Genomic DNA, 17,803 nt, shown 5'->3' on the forward strand with positions numbered 1-17,803 from the left:
CTGACACACGTCTTTGCCCTTGTTTGATTTTTTAATACTTTAATCAAACTCATCGTCAATTTCCTCGTTTCCCCTTTCTTCTGCCAACATCTTGCCTTTCTGGGACGACCCTACCGCCTTTTTCACATCCTGTTTCAGTGTCTTTGCTTTGCTTCCTGTTGACCTCCGAACACTGCCCTCTCCCTTCATTTTCTCCTAAGTCTTCATCAGACACAGTCATCTTCGTCCCACACCTGTACCCCCCCCCCCCCGCATTCTTTCCTCTTACTCAGTGCACAAACTATATGGAAAACGTTCACCGTTCTGCCTTAGGGGCCCCTTATCGGGCCCCCAATCTGAATTTATTGGCCATACAGTCAGGCGCTTGTTGACGAAGTGCTTGATAGGGTTTTCGATTACACGTCTGTTTACATGCAACCTGCCCTGAAAATACACGTCACACTTCAGCTGCGGCCACGCCCACTGCAACTGTGTGGCAGTAGTGGCCAAACTAAGCAGACGTCTTGACTAAATTATGCGGCATGAAAATACATTTATGTGTCATGACATACCCCATTCTGTTACGGAACTATTTTGAAATTCCGTCGCTTTAACACACATCAGTGCCATGCAGAAGCGCATAATTCCTGTACTCCTGGCAGTGACTCATATTCACATGACAGCCTGAAACCAGAATCACTTCGCGCCTTAAATGCTACACCTCAAACTGTCACCGTGTGATATTTACCAAAGCATGTCATGCATGACGCTTCTTCCTTGAACTATTCTTTGGAAGCTCGGCGAGGCAAGAAGGCCTAGCATCAAAAGTCGGAACTTGATAACGTGTGAATCTGAAATTGATGACAAACAAGGGAAGAAAGACTTTCAGGGAGCCGTGTCCAATCCATTAATCAAGAAATTTGTTTAGCATGACGCACCGGCTCAAGGAGCTGCTTATGCATGATTTCTGGAGATGAGTTAAGAGGCTGGGCCAGACGAAAGGAATATGCTTAAGAGCGCAAAAAGTGTCAACGGGAGCTTGAAGCTCAGGCCACAGGGTCGACAAGGCAGAAAAAATGTTTAATAGTATTATGTCCCTACCGTAGAGACTAGTTTGTAGGTCATAGGTTTTAACCCCCAGCAGGGCCAACTCTGCTTTTCAGCTGCCAATGTCGCCAGAATGAGATCACATCTATTTACACACTACTAGGGTAGATCTGGGCTTAAGTACCATATATATTTAGAAGGATAAGTTACATAAAATACCTCAATCAGATAGACTACTTACTTGGAGACAAGTTGTTTTGAATAAATATGACTACGAACCAAAATATCGATATCAAAGAGAGTGATATTTTTGCAAATGATAGCCAGGATATTTGAGTCAGATAATATTTTTCTTCACATTTTGACCCAGAGCAAGACCGAGACAGAAAGAAGGTGTAGAGAAATGCAATCAGACCAGCAGACTGTGTGTATTGTCCTTATGGCAATGATGTAAAATGTAACCCAACCAGGAGGCCGAGCTGTAGGGAAGTTTTGTACAGTAGACCTGGCCACCATCTCCAAGCATCACACAGCATATGTACTATAAACTGTACACTGGCCACTGTGTCCCTATATTGTGCAGTATGGCAGCAAGTGGAATTCAATGTAACAAGGTATCCTTGTCACTATCACGCACTAAGCAAGTGAGACGTATACACTATACTTGGTCATCATGTTTCTGTATCACACAGATTGTATCTGATGTGTACAGAGTATATTGCTAAATCACACAATATCCATATGGGATACTGACATTATATCAGGCAATGGAGATTCTACATTATGCAGTACGCAAGCGAGATGCCCACAGTATACCAAGCCACTCCTTCCCCACATCACACAGTATACACGAATGATGTTTACAGTATAGCAGACCAGTCCGTCCACATATTACAGAGAATGCATTTGAGATGTGGCCACCATGTCCCTGTCATGCAATATATCATGTGAACTACATGACAGTTGGATGATGAATTTTAATTTAGGAAACTGTTACAACATGAGTAGTTTGCTTGCAATAGTTTTGGTGGTATGAAATATCTGACCATGTCCTTTTTGCTTAGTGACGGTACGCCCATTTGGGAAGCAGTTTGTGCTAAACAAATTGTACCATTCATTCATTCATCCATCCATTCATTCATTCAGGAGATCCAAAGCCACCATGCCTCCTTATAATGCAGTATCCATACAGCATTGACGCGTTATGCACCATCACTTAATTGCCCTAAAGATAAACTCCTTCACTGATTCATTGATACGTAGGTAGCGAGCCGTACTTCCATAGCACAAGCCTAGCTGGGGAGTGGTGGATCTGCTGCTTTTACATGGACAGATCCAGACCAGGTATAGGAAAATCAAACAAGCTTCCGGGGGTGCAGTTGAGAGAGGTCAGGGGAAGTGGCTTGTTATGCTTGACATGGAGCTGACTCCATCCCCGCCCTACCTCCCTTTCATGGTTGCCAGTCTATGTGGATATTTCACCTACTCAGAGAATATATATCTATGTATAGGACTTGTATGGGGCAAACCTAGCCACAAAGCACTCAAACGCTGTATTTATAGGGATTCCGACTGAGAGTGTAAGAAAAGGGGGAGATCAGACAGAGGATGTGCAACTGCCAGAGTTTCAGTACTCAGAGTAAGGGGGGGTGGTGCTTGGTAGGTGAAGTTTGGAGGTAGATCGTGGCTGGGAATGAGACAGTAGGACTATGATTTAGAGGGACCGTAGGGAAGTGATAAAGGGAGGTATTAAATGAGTTTGCAGTAGGCACACAGGTGAAAGGCCTGGCCACTCGGTTGACTGTGGACCATCAAAATCTTATACTAAGGACTCTAAACAAAGGGTCCTGCCATTCAATAAAAATGTTCATTGTGTCCCAACTCATCAGTTATGCTACCACTTTGGATGGGCATTACACTCCATCAAAATCATATTACATGCTACAGCAATGCCCTGCCATGACCCAACCAACAGGGTTTGATGTGCAATTCTTTCAACCGAGGTAACTTTACAGTGTTGAATTAAGTACAGCTAGATACATTTAAGGAACGGAAAATTCATTATATGTTCACTTTGGCTGGTGCATCAAGTTTGGTTTCATTGGAAGTCTACCTGTCCCATGTTTCCATTTACTTACGATCACATTGATAATTTTAGGATACACATCAATGGTTTACACAAAACATATATTCAGTACATTATGACGTTGACAATTGCCTTCATATTAGCTTTCTTCTCTAGATGTTTCTGTGTTCAATTTTCAAACTTTTTCATTAGCGCATGTTTACATTTCTTTGCACATTCAAAGGGCTACTGAACAGAATGGGACAAAGATAAGACCAGCTGAGCCACTATGAAACTGACTGACTTATTACACAGGCAACGCAGTAACATACACACAGACAGGTACAGCAAATACTTGGTGCAAATTAGTCTCTGTGAAGACCATGCTCCTTTTTCAACAGTACCAGAAATGACCGCATCAGATGGCACTTTTGCATGGGGCAGTCGGTAAACTCCATATTTCATCCATAACACTTGCATGCCTCTCTTGAAGCTCAAATGCCAAAACCTAATATAACCCAGAGGCCACCAGAGAGCCCTCACCCCAACACCTGCCACACTCAGAACGACAAAACTTATTTGTTGGAAGAATTTTTATTTATATATTTTACCAATTATCTCATAAACACAAACAGTAATAATTCACCTGCAAAACAATATTAAAAAACATATTTATAAAAAAACCTTTCAATAAGGATTATTCATCAAACCATAAATCAATGTGACAGGATCCCTTCCTGTTCTGAACCTCCTCTGGACCACACAGGTGAACCGTACCTCAGCTGTATCCCTAAGGTGGGCGGCTCCCCCAACTTTACCGTTCCTTGTCCTCATGCTCTGGGTTCCACCCCCCTCAAACACCAATCTGCAAGGGGGTGTAACGAGGCGGCCAGGAGCAGGAGCCCCATGGCCACCCCAGCGATCGGGCTCCCTACTCCCGAAGCTGGTGTGTACATCCGCAGGTTGGTTCAGGACTTCAGGCTCCTACCTCTGGTGTTATCCAGGGGCCCTGGCCTTGGGGACCCCTCTGTTGGTTATAGTGACTTTAGTACTTCCTCTTCAACCTCAAAAAACAAGGGAGTGGGTGGGTGGGATAAAGCTGATCCCGGGTGCTCCGACTGACGTAACAAAAGGCAGAGCCTTTTTTTTGGGGGGGGTGCTTAAATATCCCCCCTCCAATGTGCGGCAGCCGGTCCCGGAAGTGACGCGGCCCCCGCATGCCCGCAAGGTATTACTTCCGCCCCCACATCTCGTGAGTTGTGAGGGCAGAAGTACCTACAGCCAGTCCGACGCACGGCTAGTGCGCAAGGTTTGGGCCACGGCGGCCCCCTAGTACTAAAGGGCAGCGCTCCCCATCTACCAAATTCAATTCAGCACCGCTAGTCCCGGATTTTTTTCTCTCCAAAATATTTGGTATGAATTAATGTGACTGCTTGTGCTGAAAGGGCTGCCACAGAAAAAAAAGAACAATCATAGCTTGAGATCAACTATATCGCGAGACGAAATGCAATTTATGGCATTGTTGCAAATGGCGAAATGGGTAAAAGAGATGGATTTTACACCAGTCTGTCCTCAATAACTTAGCTCCTATTCATTTTGATCAGTGGAAGAGAATCACAGCATTCAATAGTGATCCAGCAGACTCTCAGAATAACACGTCTAAAGGGTTTCCATGAATTAGAAATCCCTCTTCCTCATTATTTTATAAACATAGCACAAACAATAAAGCAAGACAATATGAACGGACAAATATTCAGAGCATCATCAAGAGAGTATATGGCAATTTTAGACATACAAATATATTTTTGGCTAGTGTTCCCTTTAAAAAATACAGAGTCAGTTAAATCTCAAAGAGGGTAAACTGATACATGGTACCATACTGGTATTCATTTCATGTCCATTCAGCAGTATGAGAGACTCAGTCAAACCAAATGTATTGTAACCTGGGAAGAGTTAGTTATATATACACACATAAGAGCAGACCCTTGTATGGCCCAGGTATTAGCCCGCATATCTGCATCATCAGTGGTACCAGGTTCTGAAATATTTCTGCTTTAAAATGTATACATCGCTGTCAAATGTATTAATTAGACAAAACAAATAAGGACCAGTTGAGTATCAGATACCTAACCCTTGGCAGATCTAATATACAGCCGCCATTTGCAGCCCCTCATGATATCACCAGTTACACATGAGTGAATCAGTGGTTCACCAGTTTGGTCGAAAAACTCCCTGTAACAGGTACCGAGCAGAGGCAGAGAGCCCTGCCTCCAGGAAACATACTTTTCTATTTCTACTGCACCTTTCCTCGGATTCCACAACATCGCGATGGATACGCGGGAACACGATCCCTGTAATTAAATCTGCCACCACGGTTAACTTTTAAACACATTAATTACCTGGAGTCTAACTGGCCTAATTAAAAAAAGCGAGAAAATGAGTCACGGAGCTCAGCAGAGATGCTGTGGTTAATTAGGCCATTTGTCATGGATGCTGTGTTGTTAACCAGGCATCGGGTACAAGATAGCTGTCAATAAAAACGGTGTCTTTATCAAAATACAATTGCGATTGGGGCCCCGCTGAGCTACTGAAGGTAATGGAAGGGTCTAACCAGTGCTTAATTTGTAAAAGAGCACATGCCGGTGCCCAAAATAACAGAGCTGCATAGCCGTGAACCTCCTTCATTCCCCTGTAATCCTTTTATCTCAATATTGCAGGTTCTTGCTTTCTCCCTTTGTAAATTTATTCAAGATGCCTTCCTCCACCATTCCACCTTGTGTGCTGTTCCCATGTTATGTTATGTTACCAAATCTTATAAAACGCATGGCTACCCAGACACGGGCTTCCCAGAGCTGACAAAAACAGTAAGGGAGAGGAAGTGCACTGATTAAGTGAACAGATGAGTCTTTAGTTGCTTTCCGAAGCTGGGCAGATTATCGTCTGCCCTTAAGTGAGAGGGGAGAAAGTTCCAGAGCCTGGATGCCAAATAAGCAAAGAACCGCCCCCTACTTCTGGCCCTTTTGATTCTTGGGATGGCCAGGAGGGAGTGGTAATTTGATCTCACGTCTCGCATGCTATTATAGGGGACAGTTAGATGGCTTAGAACATGGGTACTCACAAACATTTTCCCAGGGCCCACAAAGATTGGTCTGTGGTGTGACCGAGGGCCGCACTGATGCTAGCAGCGTAGCGATCAAAGGTAGGAGGGGGCTCTGGATGGGGAGGGGTTGTGGCATTATGGTGGGTGTAGGGGCAGCAAAGCATATAGATCTTGTGGCTGAATTGCTCAATGTGAAACCAGAAAAAGTGGCATTAATCCCAGCTTCCCCACTTTACCAAATTTTGTGATCCTAGGCAATTGTTTTATTTCACGTTCCCTTCATTTTCTTCATTATTGTATGTAGGAGGACTTAACAATGCATGACTTCAGTATGTGCGCTGTGTGAACCCTTCTCCTGTGTTTGATTTAATAAACTAGGAAGTTGTTCATGTATAATAGCAAATCAGGCCAATCAAAGAGTGCAGATAACGGACTTGCCTCTTAATTCACTATCGGCATTGTAATTAAGGAGGGGGTAAGAATGAATGTTTCTGAATTTATGTTTGAAATCTATTGTTCTTAAAAGAAAATACTTCCCCATGCCCTGATATAATCTGATGTAGTAAAATGAAGTGGCCCTGCGTGTAAATGAAATACACTTTTTGATTTTTTAAGAACCCTTATCATAGTTGCAGACATTTGCAAGGTTTATTAAAAATGAAAGTGTTTCTGCAGTTAAGCGGTTCTGAACAAATTCCTTTCTTCCTTTCTTTATATTCAATAGTGTTTAAATAAAGTATTGCCTGTTAAGTAGAGTAAACAGCAGCCTAGTCCTACTGCTGCCCTGGGGGCCGCATGTAAAGGTCAAAAGGGCTGCATGCGGCCCCCGGGCCGTAAGTGGGTGTATCACTGGCTTAGAATATGTGGGCCCTGAGCATATTTTACCTTGTGTGCAAAGCACAGAACTTTGAATTCTATTCTTATCCTAACTGGTACCCAAAGAAGGCTAGTCAGCGCGGTCGTGTAGACCGTAGTTTTGGAGGGCTCAACACAACACTTGCTGCAGCATTTTAAATAATCTGCATCGAATTTATAACATAGGCAGGGCTGCCTTGGTAAAGCGAATTGCCATGTCGTGAGAGAATGAGGCCCTGTATTAGTATTCTTTGTGTTTCCGCTGGGAGCCATTTGACTGTCTTCCTCAATGCTCTTAGCAGGCCAAAACATGTCCCTGCCAGGGAGACCATGTGGAGATCTTTATCAAAAAGAACTTCCAGGCTCCTAAGTTCCAGTGTGGGGGCAGGCAATCACCCATGAATGGTGGCCAAATAAGACAGTCCGGGAGAGATAAGTTGTTCCCAACCACCATAATCTATGTCTTGTCACCATTTAATGTGAGGCAACTTGTGGCCATCCATTTAGTAACTTGTTCTAGACAAGTGGATAGGTTCACCACAGTTTGACTCATATTTTTTACCCAGGGAGATGACAATCTGGGTGTCACCCGCATACGACACCATGATGAAACCAAATCAACAAATGAAGTCAGCTAGGAGCTTAAAAAGCGTGGGGCTCAGGGATGAGGCCTAAGGCATGCCACACTTAAATTAATGCACCTCCAACAGATAGAAACCTTCCCTAACCTAAAAGCACCTGTTTTCACGGAAGGAGGTCAACCACTGAAGACATTTTCTTGTAGTCTCAAGCGCCTACATCCTACATCGGAGGATGATGTGGGACACAGTGGGGAACACTGCACACAAATCAGGAAAAATGAGTGCATCTGACCCTCCTTGATCCATGAGTTTCTTAAGATATTCTGTGTCCACTCAAAGGGCCATCTCAGTACTGTAACCAGGTCTGAAGCCACTCTCCGTTTGTGGCAACATGTTATGGACCTCCAAAAAATCAGTCAGATGTCTATTGGCCTGCTTGGCTAAGATCTTACTGAGGCCTGGAAGAAAAGATATTGGCCTGTAATTGTCAGACTTGGTGGGATCTAGGGAAGGTTTTTTTCAGCAGAGGGCTGATTATCGTGTGTTTCCAACAGTTGGGAACTTGTCCACTTTCCAGCAACAGGTTACACATGCTGGTTAACACAGGTATTATGGTGTCCCTGGGAGTCAGATTTAATAGTATTTGCTGTCGCCAGACAGTGTTACAGCATAGTGGAGGGAGGGACGACAACTCAAGAAGGGTTTTTTTGTCCAGGTAAACTCTAATTTACAATGAAAGCTGGGTTTAAATCCACAGTCAGCGAGTCATAGAACAGCCTGACCTTACTTGGCCAGCTCATAACAGCATTTCTTAGAGTAGGGAGGGCCAGTTCCCATAACTTTCGTTTTCAGGAAGGAGTTCACTATCATCCAGATTTCTTTAGAAGTATGTGAGAACAGAGAAATCCTTTTGGAAAAGTCCGCTACTCTGGCTTTTCTGATAGTATGCTGATATTTCTTCAATGCATTTTTGTAAATTACCTTCCTTTTTAATTCATAGTGTGCCATCCATTTCCTTTCCTCTCTCTTGCATTCTTTTTTTAGCTCCGTAATTTCTGGCATGAACCATGTAATGCTAGTGCTGGACCGGGAGGACTTCTGCAGCCTTCTTGGAATGAGCACATCTAATGATGGCTCAATCCAGTTCTCAAATGCTCGATCAATGGTATTAATCTCCTCATCCAGGCTCCAGACAGATGCGTGATGTGGAGAAATAAGTGCCGGTCCCTAAAAATGAGCGCCGCTGGGTCCCACCGACAACACTGTCTCAAATTAAGCACTGGATTTAACACAGTAAGACAAAAGCCTATGGTATTTCCTTCCTTTTCTCTTCTTGCTGGATTTAAAAAAAAATAATTCAATTGTAGCCATGCCCCCACTATATTGCATGCTTTACGTTAGGTAGATAATGTGAAGGTAAAAATAATAATCGATTTTCCATGACGGTTTAATCATAGGCAGTGTTTCAGATGAAACATGATAGTAGGCTGATATGATGGACATCAAACTACTCATACAATGTAAATGAACCGCTTCTTGACTACAATATGTTTGGGAGAAGCCAGGCGTGTCTTGTCAGTACAGTTGCCTTGAACTGGTACCCATAAGCCCTGTCTTTCATTCACCACAGCTCCAGTCAACGCGTGGCTGCCACAACAACACTTATGACCACAGATGGACTCTGTCCTCAATCCCGGAGCTCCTTTGGCAGCTCCTTCCTTTGCCCTCTTCCTGTCTGTCCTATTCTCTTTTTTACATTTTCAGAGTAGGTGGATTTGACGGCGGAGACTTATCCGGAGTTTAACATTTCCCAAGACCCTTCAGGGTATGGTACACGATTTATACTTGCAAACAGCATGAAGTAATCGATTAGCCGGGCAGAAAATTTGACATGTAAAGGATTTACAAATAAATCTTGAACAAAACTCTCTCAAGTAAGAGAGCAAGGTACTTAGTACAGGCTTTTATAATAATCGTGTTGTACATGCATTAAACCGTCCTAAGCTAGGCTTATCTCAAAGTTGCTCTAGTGCAGTAAAACCTCACTGGATAAGAAGGATTACAACACATGTAAAGAATTCTCAACAGGCAAGAGTCTATGCAAGGACGCTGGAGGAAAGAATAAGTGACTTGCAAAGCTTACCTGGAGGGTGGCAGTCTCCGCCCCCTTAGCTTTCCCATCCAGACAGTCGTAACAGTATCCAAGTAACTACTGATTTCCCTGGCAGTCAGTCTATCACAGGTCTGTGTTCTTCCATCAAAACCTGAGTACACATACCTTCTCAAATGCATGGAGGATTGCAGCTCAGATTTCCCACTCCACAGTTCCCAGCCTGAATCCAGCAACTAACTTTAAATATACTAGAGCAGTGATGAGCAAAAACATTGAGCTTAAATACTGAGTTCATATTACAAGTCAAAAAGTTTTTTTACAAGGACTTAACTGAAAAATCAAGTAATGTTTTAGTTATATTTTGCACAGGCTCACTTTTCTATCAGGGATATATACATTTAAGATAGTAATTCCACCTGAAAGTATAGTGGAACTGATGTGCCCAGTATCAAATACAGTACGCAGGCAGATATTGGGTTTTGTAAAATCTTCCTTATTGATAGTTGGTGCTTACAAGTTTAATGAACCAAGGGAACAGAGACTATGTAAAGAGTGTTCCAGGGTTTTTGAGAATCTTAGATGATTCTAATTACTAAAGGAATGTGACTGAATTTTTATATTTTATTACTTTCACTAACCCACCAGATACCTGCGCTCTACCTCACTCTCACTCACTTTCCTCGCATCCACAAAAGCAAAACTGGAGATCGCTCATTCTCCTACATAGCACCCAAGGCATAGAAAAAAACTCCTAGGCACATCAAAGCCTCCTCCTCACTTCTTGCTTTCCGCAAGAAGCTGAAGCCAGGGCTCTTCGTGTAAGCACTTTGGGGACCACACACCTACCCACCTGCAAAAGCATCCATATACCCGCTCAAGTGACTAGTGTGCTATACAAATCAATATAACACAACATATAGCATTGCTGATAAAACAATTAGCAATGATGTAACTATTGTTTTCGTTCTGTAAGAGTATGGTGAGATGAATGATTTCTTGTGAAGGTTTTCATGATTTAATAAATGAAAATACTCCTTATACATGAAAAATTTGTAAACTAAACAAGAGCTAATATTTGAAAGATTTTATTTAGATAATCCGAGTGACCAATGTGTAAAACCTTTAAAACTGTGGTAGAAAAGAAGGAGTAAAAAGACAGTTCGCCTGTTGACAGGTAGTGGATGACCAGTAGGGACTGGGTGTGGGGCTATGAAGACAGCTCCTGTTGAAAGGAGATTGGAGGTTTACCAAAGGGAGTGACATTGATTGAATAGGGGGGCGAGTTATGAACTACAGGAGTAATCAGAAGTTTTACTTCTGTTCAGTAGCTGTGGTAAGTTTAGTAAGAGGGTACATTGTCGGGGTAACGGAGCTGCTATGAGCTATATTACTAAAAAGCACTTTTTATACTTTTAGAAATTCTGTTTTTTAAGACAATGCTATATGCTTTCAACTATTAAAAAACATTTTAGGATTTTTTAGGGTAAATTTTATTAACTGAAGCTGATTTCAACTGGATGAGTTTATTTATTCATTACAATTGGTATAAAGCATGATTGATCCAAAGGTTGTCCTTGTGCCTAAACCTCATCAGGGTAACATTTTCAACCAAAAGCAACAAAGGGGATTTATTCAGAGAACACTAAAGTGTTTAGATTTTTAAAGAACAGAATAAAGTTGTATTGAGAGCAGGGGATGGAGGAATAGTTCTAGAGTTTTGAACCTAGGTAGGAAAACAACACATCTGGCACAGTGGACTCTGGGAATGGCCAACTAGGGCAGAGAAGAGGAACTAAGAGAACAAGGAGGATGATAAGGAAAGTTTTTTTTTTTTTAGATATTTTGGAGCATGCCCGATGACAGCTAAAAATTGCCATGAACATGAAGCGCTTTGAAATGTGTAGCCAGTGGAAGCTAGGAAGAGGATGGGAATTTGAGACAGGATGAAAGAGATTGAGTACTTGACTTGAGTGCTTTAGCACTAGATATTATGATGCAGATCCAAAAGCAAACTCTTCCAGAACAAATTCAAAACATATATGAGTGTCAAATAGAAAAAAGAACAGCATGCATGTTTCACTTACCAACAGTGACGGCATTTGTGGAAAGGAAGTGTTGGCAATTGCACCTGGCAATAGCAGGTAATTCTAAGAGCTTCTTCTGGCATGGAGGGGTTTCGGGAACTGAATGCATCCCAGTGAGATCGCACAATGACCCTTTGTGCTGAACTTCCATTTTGTATTCCAGTGTTTGGGGGGGCAGAATCCAGTAAGTAAATAAAACAAGCACAAATCCTGGTTTGGGTGATTGCTAATGAGGTTGATGAAGTCAAAATATATTCACGATGTAATCCATTCTCTAGCCCCACATGTCGCTCTAGTTCCTGGTTTCATCAATGGCAAGTGGACCTTTCCATTCGAATTTCAGGCTTAATTCCACAAATTAAGGGGCAAGACTTACAAAAGTGGAGATTTCACCTGCACATTTTGCAGATGGAAACAGTGCAACAAAAGTTACTCAAAGTCTGCTTCTGGAGAGATGATGATACAATTCTGTATTGTGTTGAGTGCTGTATGCTCAAGTAAGTCACCAAAAAAATGAGTCAGGAAAGAAGACAGACCGAAGAAGACTGCAGGTTCTCGCTGAGGATCGGGGTCACAGCAAACATCTAAGAGAAGGAGAGATAAAATACAAGTTACATTTTAGTTTAAAAAAAAGCCTTTGAGTCCCCCTAATCTAAAAAGTGCTCATTGTGATGGTGTCCACCATTCCTAATGTATTAAAAAGCATTTGCAATGCAATGGGTCTCACGTTTGCTCGAGTTAGAGCTATTAGCGTTTTAAACTCCTAACAGGACTTTTCTTGCCACATAAACTGAAAAGTAAAACAGTTTCACATTAGCGAGCTGACGGCTGCCATGAGCGTGAAGCAGACACACAAAAGGAAACAGAAGTTTACTTGCAGTGAAACGTATCGGCAAAAGTGCAATTATCTATGTAACAGGCAAAAGTGCAATTATTCATGTAACCGCAAAAGTGCAATTATTCATGTAACCGAGTCGACGTCATGCAAAGTGATCGATTACTGCCCAGCGAGACTGCACTTTTTATGTTTTCAGTAGTTGGCCGGTGCACTCGAGGAGAGCTAAACACCGAAAAAGGCATGATGTATGCATACCTTTCACTAGTGAACTCAAGCGAATTTTAAAAGGCAAGCCCACGAACCAACCAAACTGATGGGTGTGGTTAAAAGCCCAAAGAGAGATTATGCCAGGGACAGAGCGCTTTGCGCTTGACCCTAAAAAACAGGAACACAGTTTGAATTTCTCTACATAAAATAGATAGATAGATAGATAGATAGATAGATAGATAGATAGATAGATAGATAGATAGATAGATAGATAGATAGATAGATAGATAGATAGATTTATAGATAGATAATGTTAATAATCGTATTCATGGCAGGTGTGAGTCTAAGGTAATTAAATAAGTGAATCTCATAAATGAGCCTTCTATTGCATGTTTCTCATTTTTTTCTTTTGTTCTCATGCATTGCCATTCATGGTGAAATGTGTTTTTTAAATAGCCAACATTTATAAAGTGAAGGACTTGGAAATCTTTTTTGGAGGCAAACTTACTCTATTTATAAAAATCTACTTTCACTTTGCACATACATTGGCGCAGCACTAATTGCGTTTCCCAACGTAAACTTGAGCATCAACTTTCTGGTGCCTCGGTGCTTTAGAATTAAAAGTTGATGTAGGCACAGCACACAAAAAGGCTTAATATTGAGGAGCTCCAGCCCCATGTCAAAGTATGGAAAGGAAGCAGTAACGGGAAAGCAAAATCGCAAAACCCCCTGGATTTGAAACGAAGCCCGACCTATCACACCAGCATGATCTTTTGTGTAAAATCCTAAAATCAAAAGAAACAAGCATTTGCAATGCAACGGGTCTCGCTTTTGCTCATGTTAGAGCTGATTGCGTTGTAAACTCCTAACCCGACTTTTCATCTATCGGCAAAAGTGCTTTTATGTACGTAACCCGAAAAAAGTGAAATTAACTGTGTAAAGCGCTCGACTTCTGCCAAGCGAAATCGCGCTAAGAAAATATAGAAAAAGTAGTCCACGATCCGACAGAAAACAGCGAGCCTCGCATGTTTTCTGTACTTGGTCGCTGCGCTCAAGAAGGGCTAACCACCGGAAAAGGCATGACGTGTGCATGCCTTCCACTAATGAAAGCAAGCAGATTTTACTAGGCAAGCCCACGAACCAATCAAACACACTGACGTGACGTCGACAGGGCTCCAAGCCCTTTTCTAATAACTAAAGCGTCTCGCTGCGATACGCATGCGCGAGCGCATGCAACGCAGGCTCGACCCTAAAAAGGTGCAAACAACTGACAAGCGAGACATTGTGTGACATCCCCAAGACTAGCCTGCAATTTCAGTAAACATACATTTTAAGGGGATTACCCTTCTGAGGTAGCCACTTTGTTTGGTCTTGGGGTACAGATCTCATGCTAAATGCAGTGCTAGCGTGCCCTGGCACTTGCACAATACGTAGCTTCCGAATAAACAGACTTTTTTGCATCATCTCAGACAGTGACATCATCAGTGCACAACTCTTAGTAAATCTGACACTGCACAATGTTCTGACAACTCAAATTAAGCCTGCAGATTTTCACACAGCGATGCCTGAATATCAGTAAATCCGGGCCCTCATCCTTAAGATACTGGTTACATTATTTGCAAACTGGTGAGTCTGGAGTAACACCATGAGTTAGCCGCAGGAATCTGAGGAAGACTGGAGGGTGCACATGACTGAATTAAGAAAACCCACTTTAGACTTGGACTGGGACTCTGATGGGAAGGTGACTTTGTTTAGCTGTTGACATAAATCAGTGACAGCGTGGTTCCTCAGTTTCAAACCACGTCCACTTAGCGTAGATTAGGGCAATGTGCCGCTTTAAGGGGATAGTCCCCAATCTTGAGGTATCTGAGGGCAGAAGATGGATAGTGGTTCGAAGCTGTAAATCTTTAATGAATTAGCAGGAAACAACACTGCCTACAAAGAATAGTACAGTGTGAGTGAACGGTATTCCAGAAAAGAGTGGTTATAGTACTCGTTAATATGAGTTGAGGGCTAGTTGGGGTTGATGGATGGACACTGTAAGCATCAGGCTCCTGTAGGAGAAATAAAAGCAAGACTGAAAATAGAAAATAGAATTCCAGAAAAATTGAAGTGGAGTTCTAAATAGAGTATATAAACCTTTTGGTCTAGTTACAGTCATACATTAGATCCCATATCCTTCAGAAACCTTCAATATATTTTATTCATCCTTACGTTTCTTCTTTTTTAGTTTTCTAAAGGACAAAACTGCAAATTATATTTTCTCAAGTCGCATTAAGGATTTCTCACAGACAAGGCCAGTGGAATTATGCGGCCTCAGGGTATTTCACATATCTATGGATTTTCTGCATTTGCCACATAATCCATCATCTGCTGCCTTATCTGCAGATTTTAATGAAAAATATTTTGCTTCTAACTCAAATGGTTCAAAAGATAGTATAAAAGCAGAAACATGTGTTGCCAGACAGTGGAAGGCCCTTTGCATAGATTGACTTGTCACCTTTTTGTTTTTGTTGCTTCTTACTATAGTTGGGTGTTAAACAGGTACTACTCAGGTGAACCATTGGCCCTGACTGTGTTAACAACTGTAAAAATGACAAGAAATAAAGTAATACTATCACAAAATGAGTCACATCACACCACATAATTTGCCTTTTCATGAAACATAGTTTAGATATATACATCTAACATAGTTTAGTAAACCATATTTCATAAATTTGGCCCTCCCCTGCTGCATGCTTCCAGAGGCCACACTTACAGATTTACAATAATTCTTACATTATCTAAATGGCAGATTTTTCACCGTTAACAAACCATTAGGTGAGCAAATTTGCAGCAGGAAGAGTGGAAAAAATCAGATGCCACCACATGATTCCTGATCCCTCCATTTTTACACCCACTCACTTTACTACTTGATGCGGATAATTCAGAGCCCATCTCCCCTGAGAAAAAAGCATTCTTCACTTAGTGGATATAAGAGGAGTTTGATTAGACCCTGTTGAGTCCCACAAAAATCTTTAAAACATGTGCATGATAAACTATAATATAAAGTACAGCTAAAATGTTTAAGACAAATGAATTTTTATAGTGTTTTCCATAATATATATGGTTAAAAATCATTCTTGGAACCTGTGTGCTCGTTTTATTCTATGAGGCTACTGAATAAAGAGGGCCAAAACACTACAGACAAGCAAGCGTGAGTGCATGTTGTTTATCATATTATGTAAAAATGCTAGTTTCAAATTTGTTTTACCAGAACAAAAACTAATACTGGACAAAAAACAATAAGATGAAATACATATTGTTCAATGGAAATAGAAATGGCAGCAAATAAATATCATAAAACTTTATGAATTTTTTTCTGGCCAGGAATCTAGAAACCTAAAACAGCACCCAATAAACGCACAGTAGAAAAGAATAGATAAACATGCATTGCTTTTGAAACATCTGAGTGAATGTACCCCTAAAAGTCTGCCCCAGCCTACTCTGTCCATCAGGAATGGGTAAAGTTTGTGAGGCACAAGCCCTCACCCACCAGAAGGTGCCTAGCTTCATCATCGGGGTGTGCTCCTTGTCGGGACGGCATTGCCATGCCGCCCCTGGAGTGGGCTCTTTGCTGGAAATTTTTCTTACATGTGGCCTTCGAAGTTGCAGTTGAGCAAACTCAATTTCCTCCAAAATAAGTGAAGGAAAGAAAATAATGGTGTGCAGTGATGTGCGGGTAGATCGGTGAAGATAGCAATAGCTATAATTAACTACAAGTCTCCTGTTCACTAAATTTAATTCTTGGGGCCTAGGTTAAAGGTTAGAAGGGGAGGAGCTGTGCTTCAACAAGGTAATGCTTCTTATGAGCAGCTAGGAAATAGGTAATAAAGTAACCTGGAGCCCCTCCTCAGAACTGCACACTTTTGCGTTTAATTATAAGGTTTGGGAGAGCGTGTTCTGGACCGTAACCTCTTTTAGTCCCATCTGGATTGAATATCTCATGAACAGGCAACATCAGGCTCCTGTCTTATTTGCCTCTCATGAGCAGATAGTATCAGCATCCCATGCTATCTGCCTCTCATGGACAGCCAATATCAGCCTACTCTGCTATCTGTCTCTCGTGAACAATGTGTCAATGTTGTGTGGTATCTGTCTCTGAGGTCCAGACAATATCAGCTTCCTGTGCTGTCTGTCTGTCAGAACAGTCAGTATAATGTCTAAATGAACAGTCAGTATCAGTGTCACTTGAACAGTCAGTATTAGGGGCATATTTATACTCTGCGCCAAATGTGCGTCAATAATTTTGACGCACATTTGGCGCAAACCTTGCCCCATATTTAAACTATGACACCGACCCCGCAGACGTCAAAAAACCTCTGTGTGCGTCATTTTTTGGATGCGGGAAACCGCCTTGCATTAATGACATGCAAGGTAGGCGTTTCCATCCAAAAAATGACTTTAAGGCCTGTGCGCCTTATTTATACTCCTGTGTCATTTTGACACACAGGAGGGGGCGGGCCTTAAAAAACGGCGCACAGCCTGATGTGTGCCGTTTTTTAACGCCTGGGTGAGGGCAGGCGTTAAGGGACCTGTGGGCTCACTTCCATGGTCCCAGACCATGGAAGCAGTCCAGAGGTGCCCTTCCCTGCCCCCAGGGACACCCCCTACCACCCTCGCCCACCCCAGGAGGACACCCATCCCAGGTAAGTACAGGTAAGTTGAGGTAAGTATTATGTTTTATTTTTTTTAAAGTGGCATAGGGGGTCCTAATTTGGGCCCCCCTACATGCCACTGTGCCCAATGGCCAAGCACAGGGGATACTCATGAACAGGCAGTATCTGCCTCCTGTGCTATCTGTCTCACGTGAACAGGCAGCAACATCTTCCTCTGTAACCTGTCTCTCATGAACAGGCAGTATCAGCCTCCTGTGTTACCTGTCTCTCATGAAC

The 17,803-nt window shown here is 42.2% G+C and overlaps 1 protein-coding gene across 1 annotated transcript in view; it reads right to left on the minus strand.

Moving 5' to 3' along the window:
• PLCH2 (phospholipase C eta 2) overlaps positions 1-17,803 on the minus strand; it is a 1,343,524-nt gene that overhangs the window by 1,166,946 nt on the left and 158,775 nt on the right. Inside the window, exon 2 of the mRNA XM_069240985.1 lies at positions 11,825-12,408. Coding sequence (XP_069097086.1) covers positions 11,825-11,975 — 151 coding nt within the window. The 5' untranslated portion in view covers positions 11,976-12,408. The remainder of the gene's footprint in view (positions 1-11,824; positions 12,409-17,803) is intronic.

Source organism: Pleurodeles waltl, chromosome 6, assembly GCF_031143425.1.
Source record: "Pleurodeles waltl isolate 20211129_DDA chromosome 6, aPleWal1.hap1.20221129, whole genome shotgun sequence".
NCBI lineage: Eukaryota > Metazoa > Chordata > Amphibia > Caudata > Salamandridae > Pleurodeles > Pleurodeles waltl.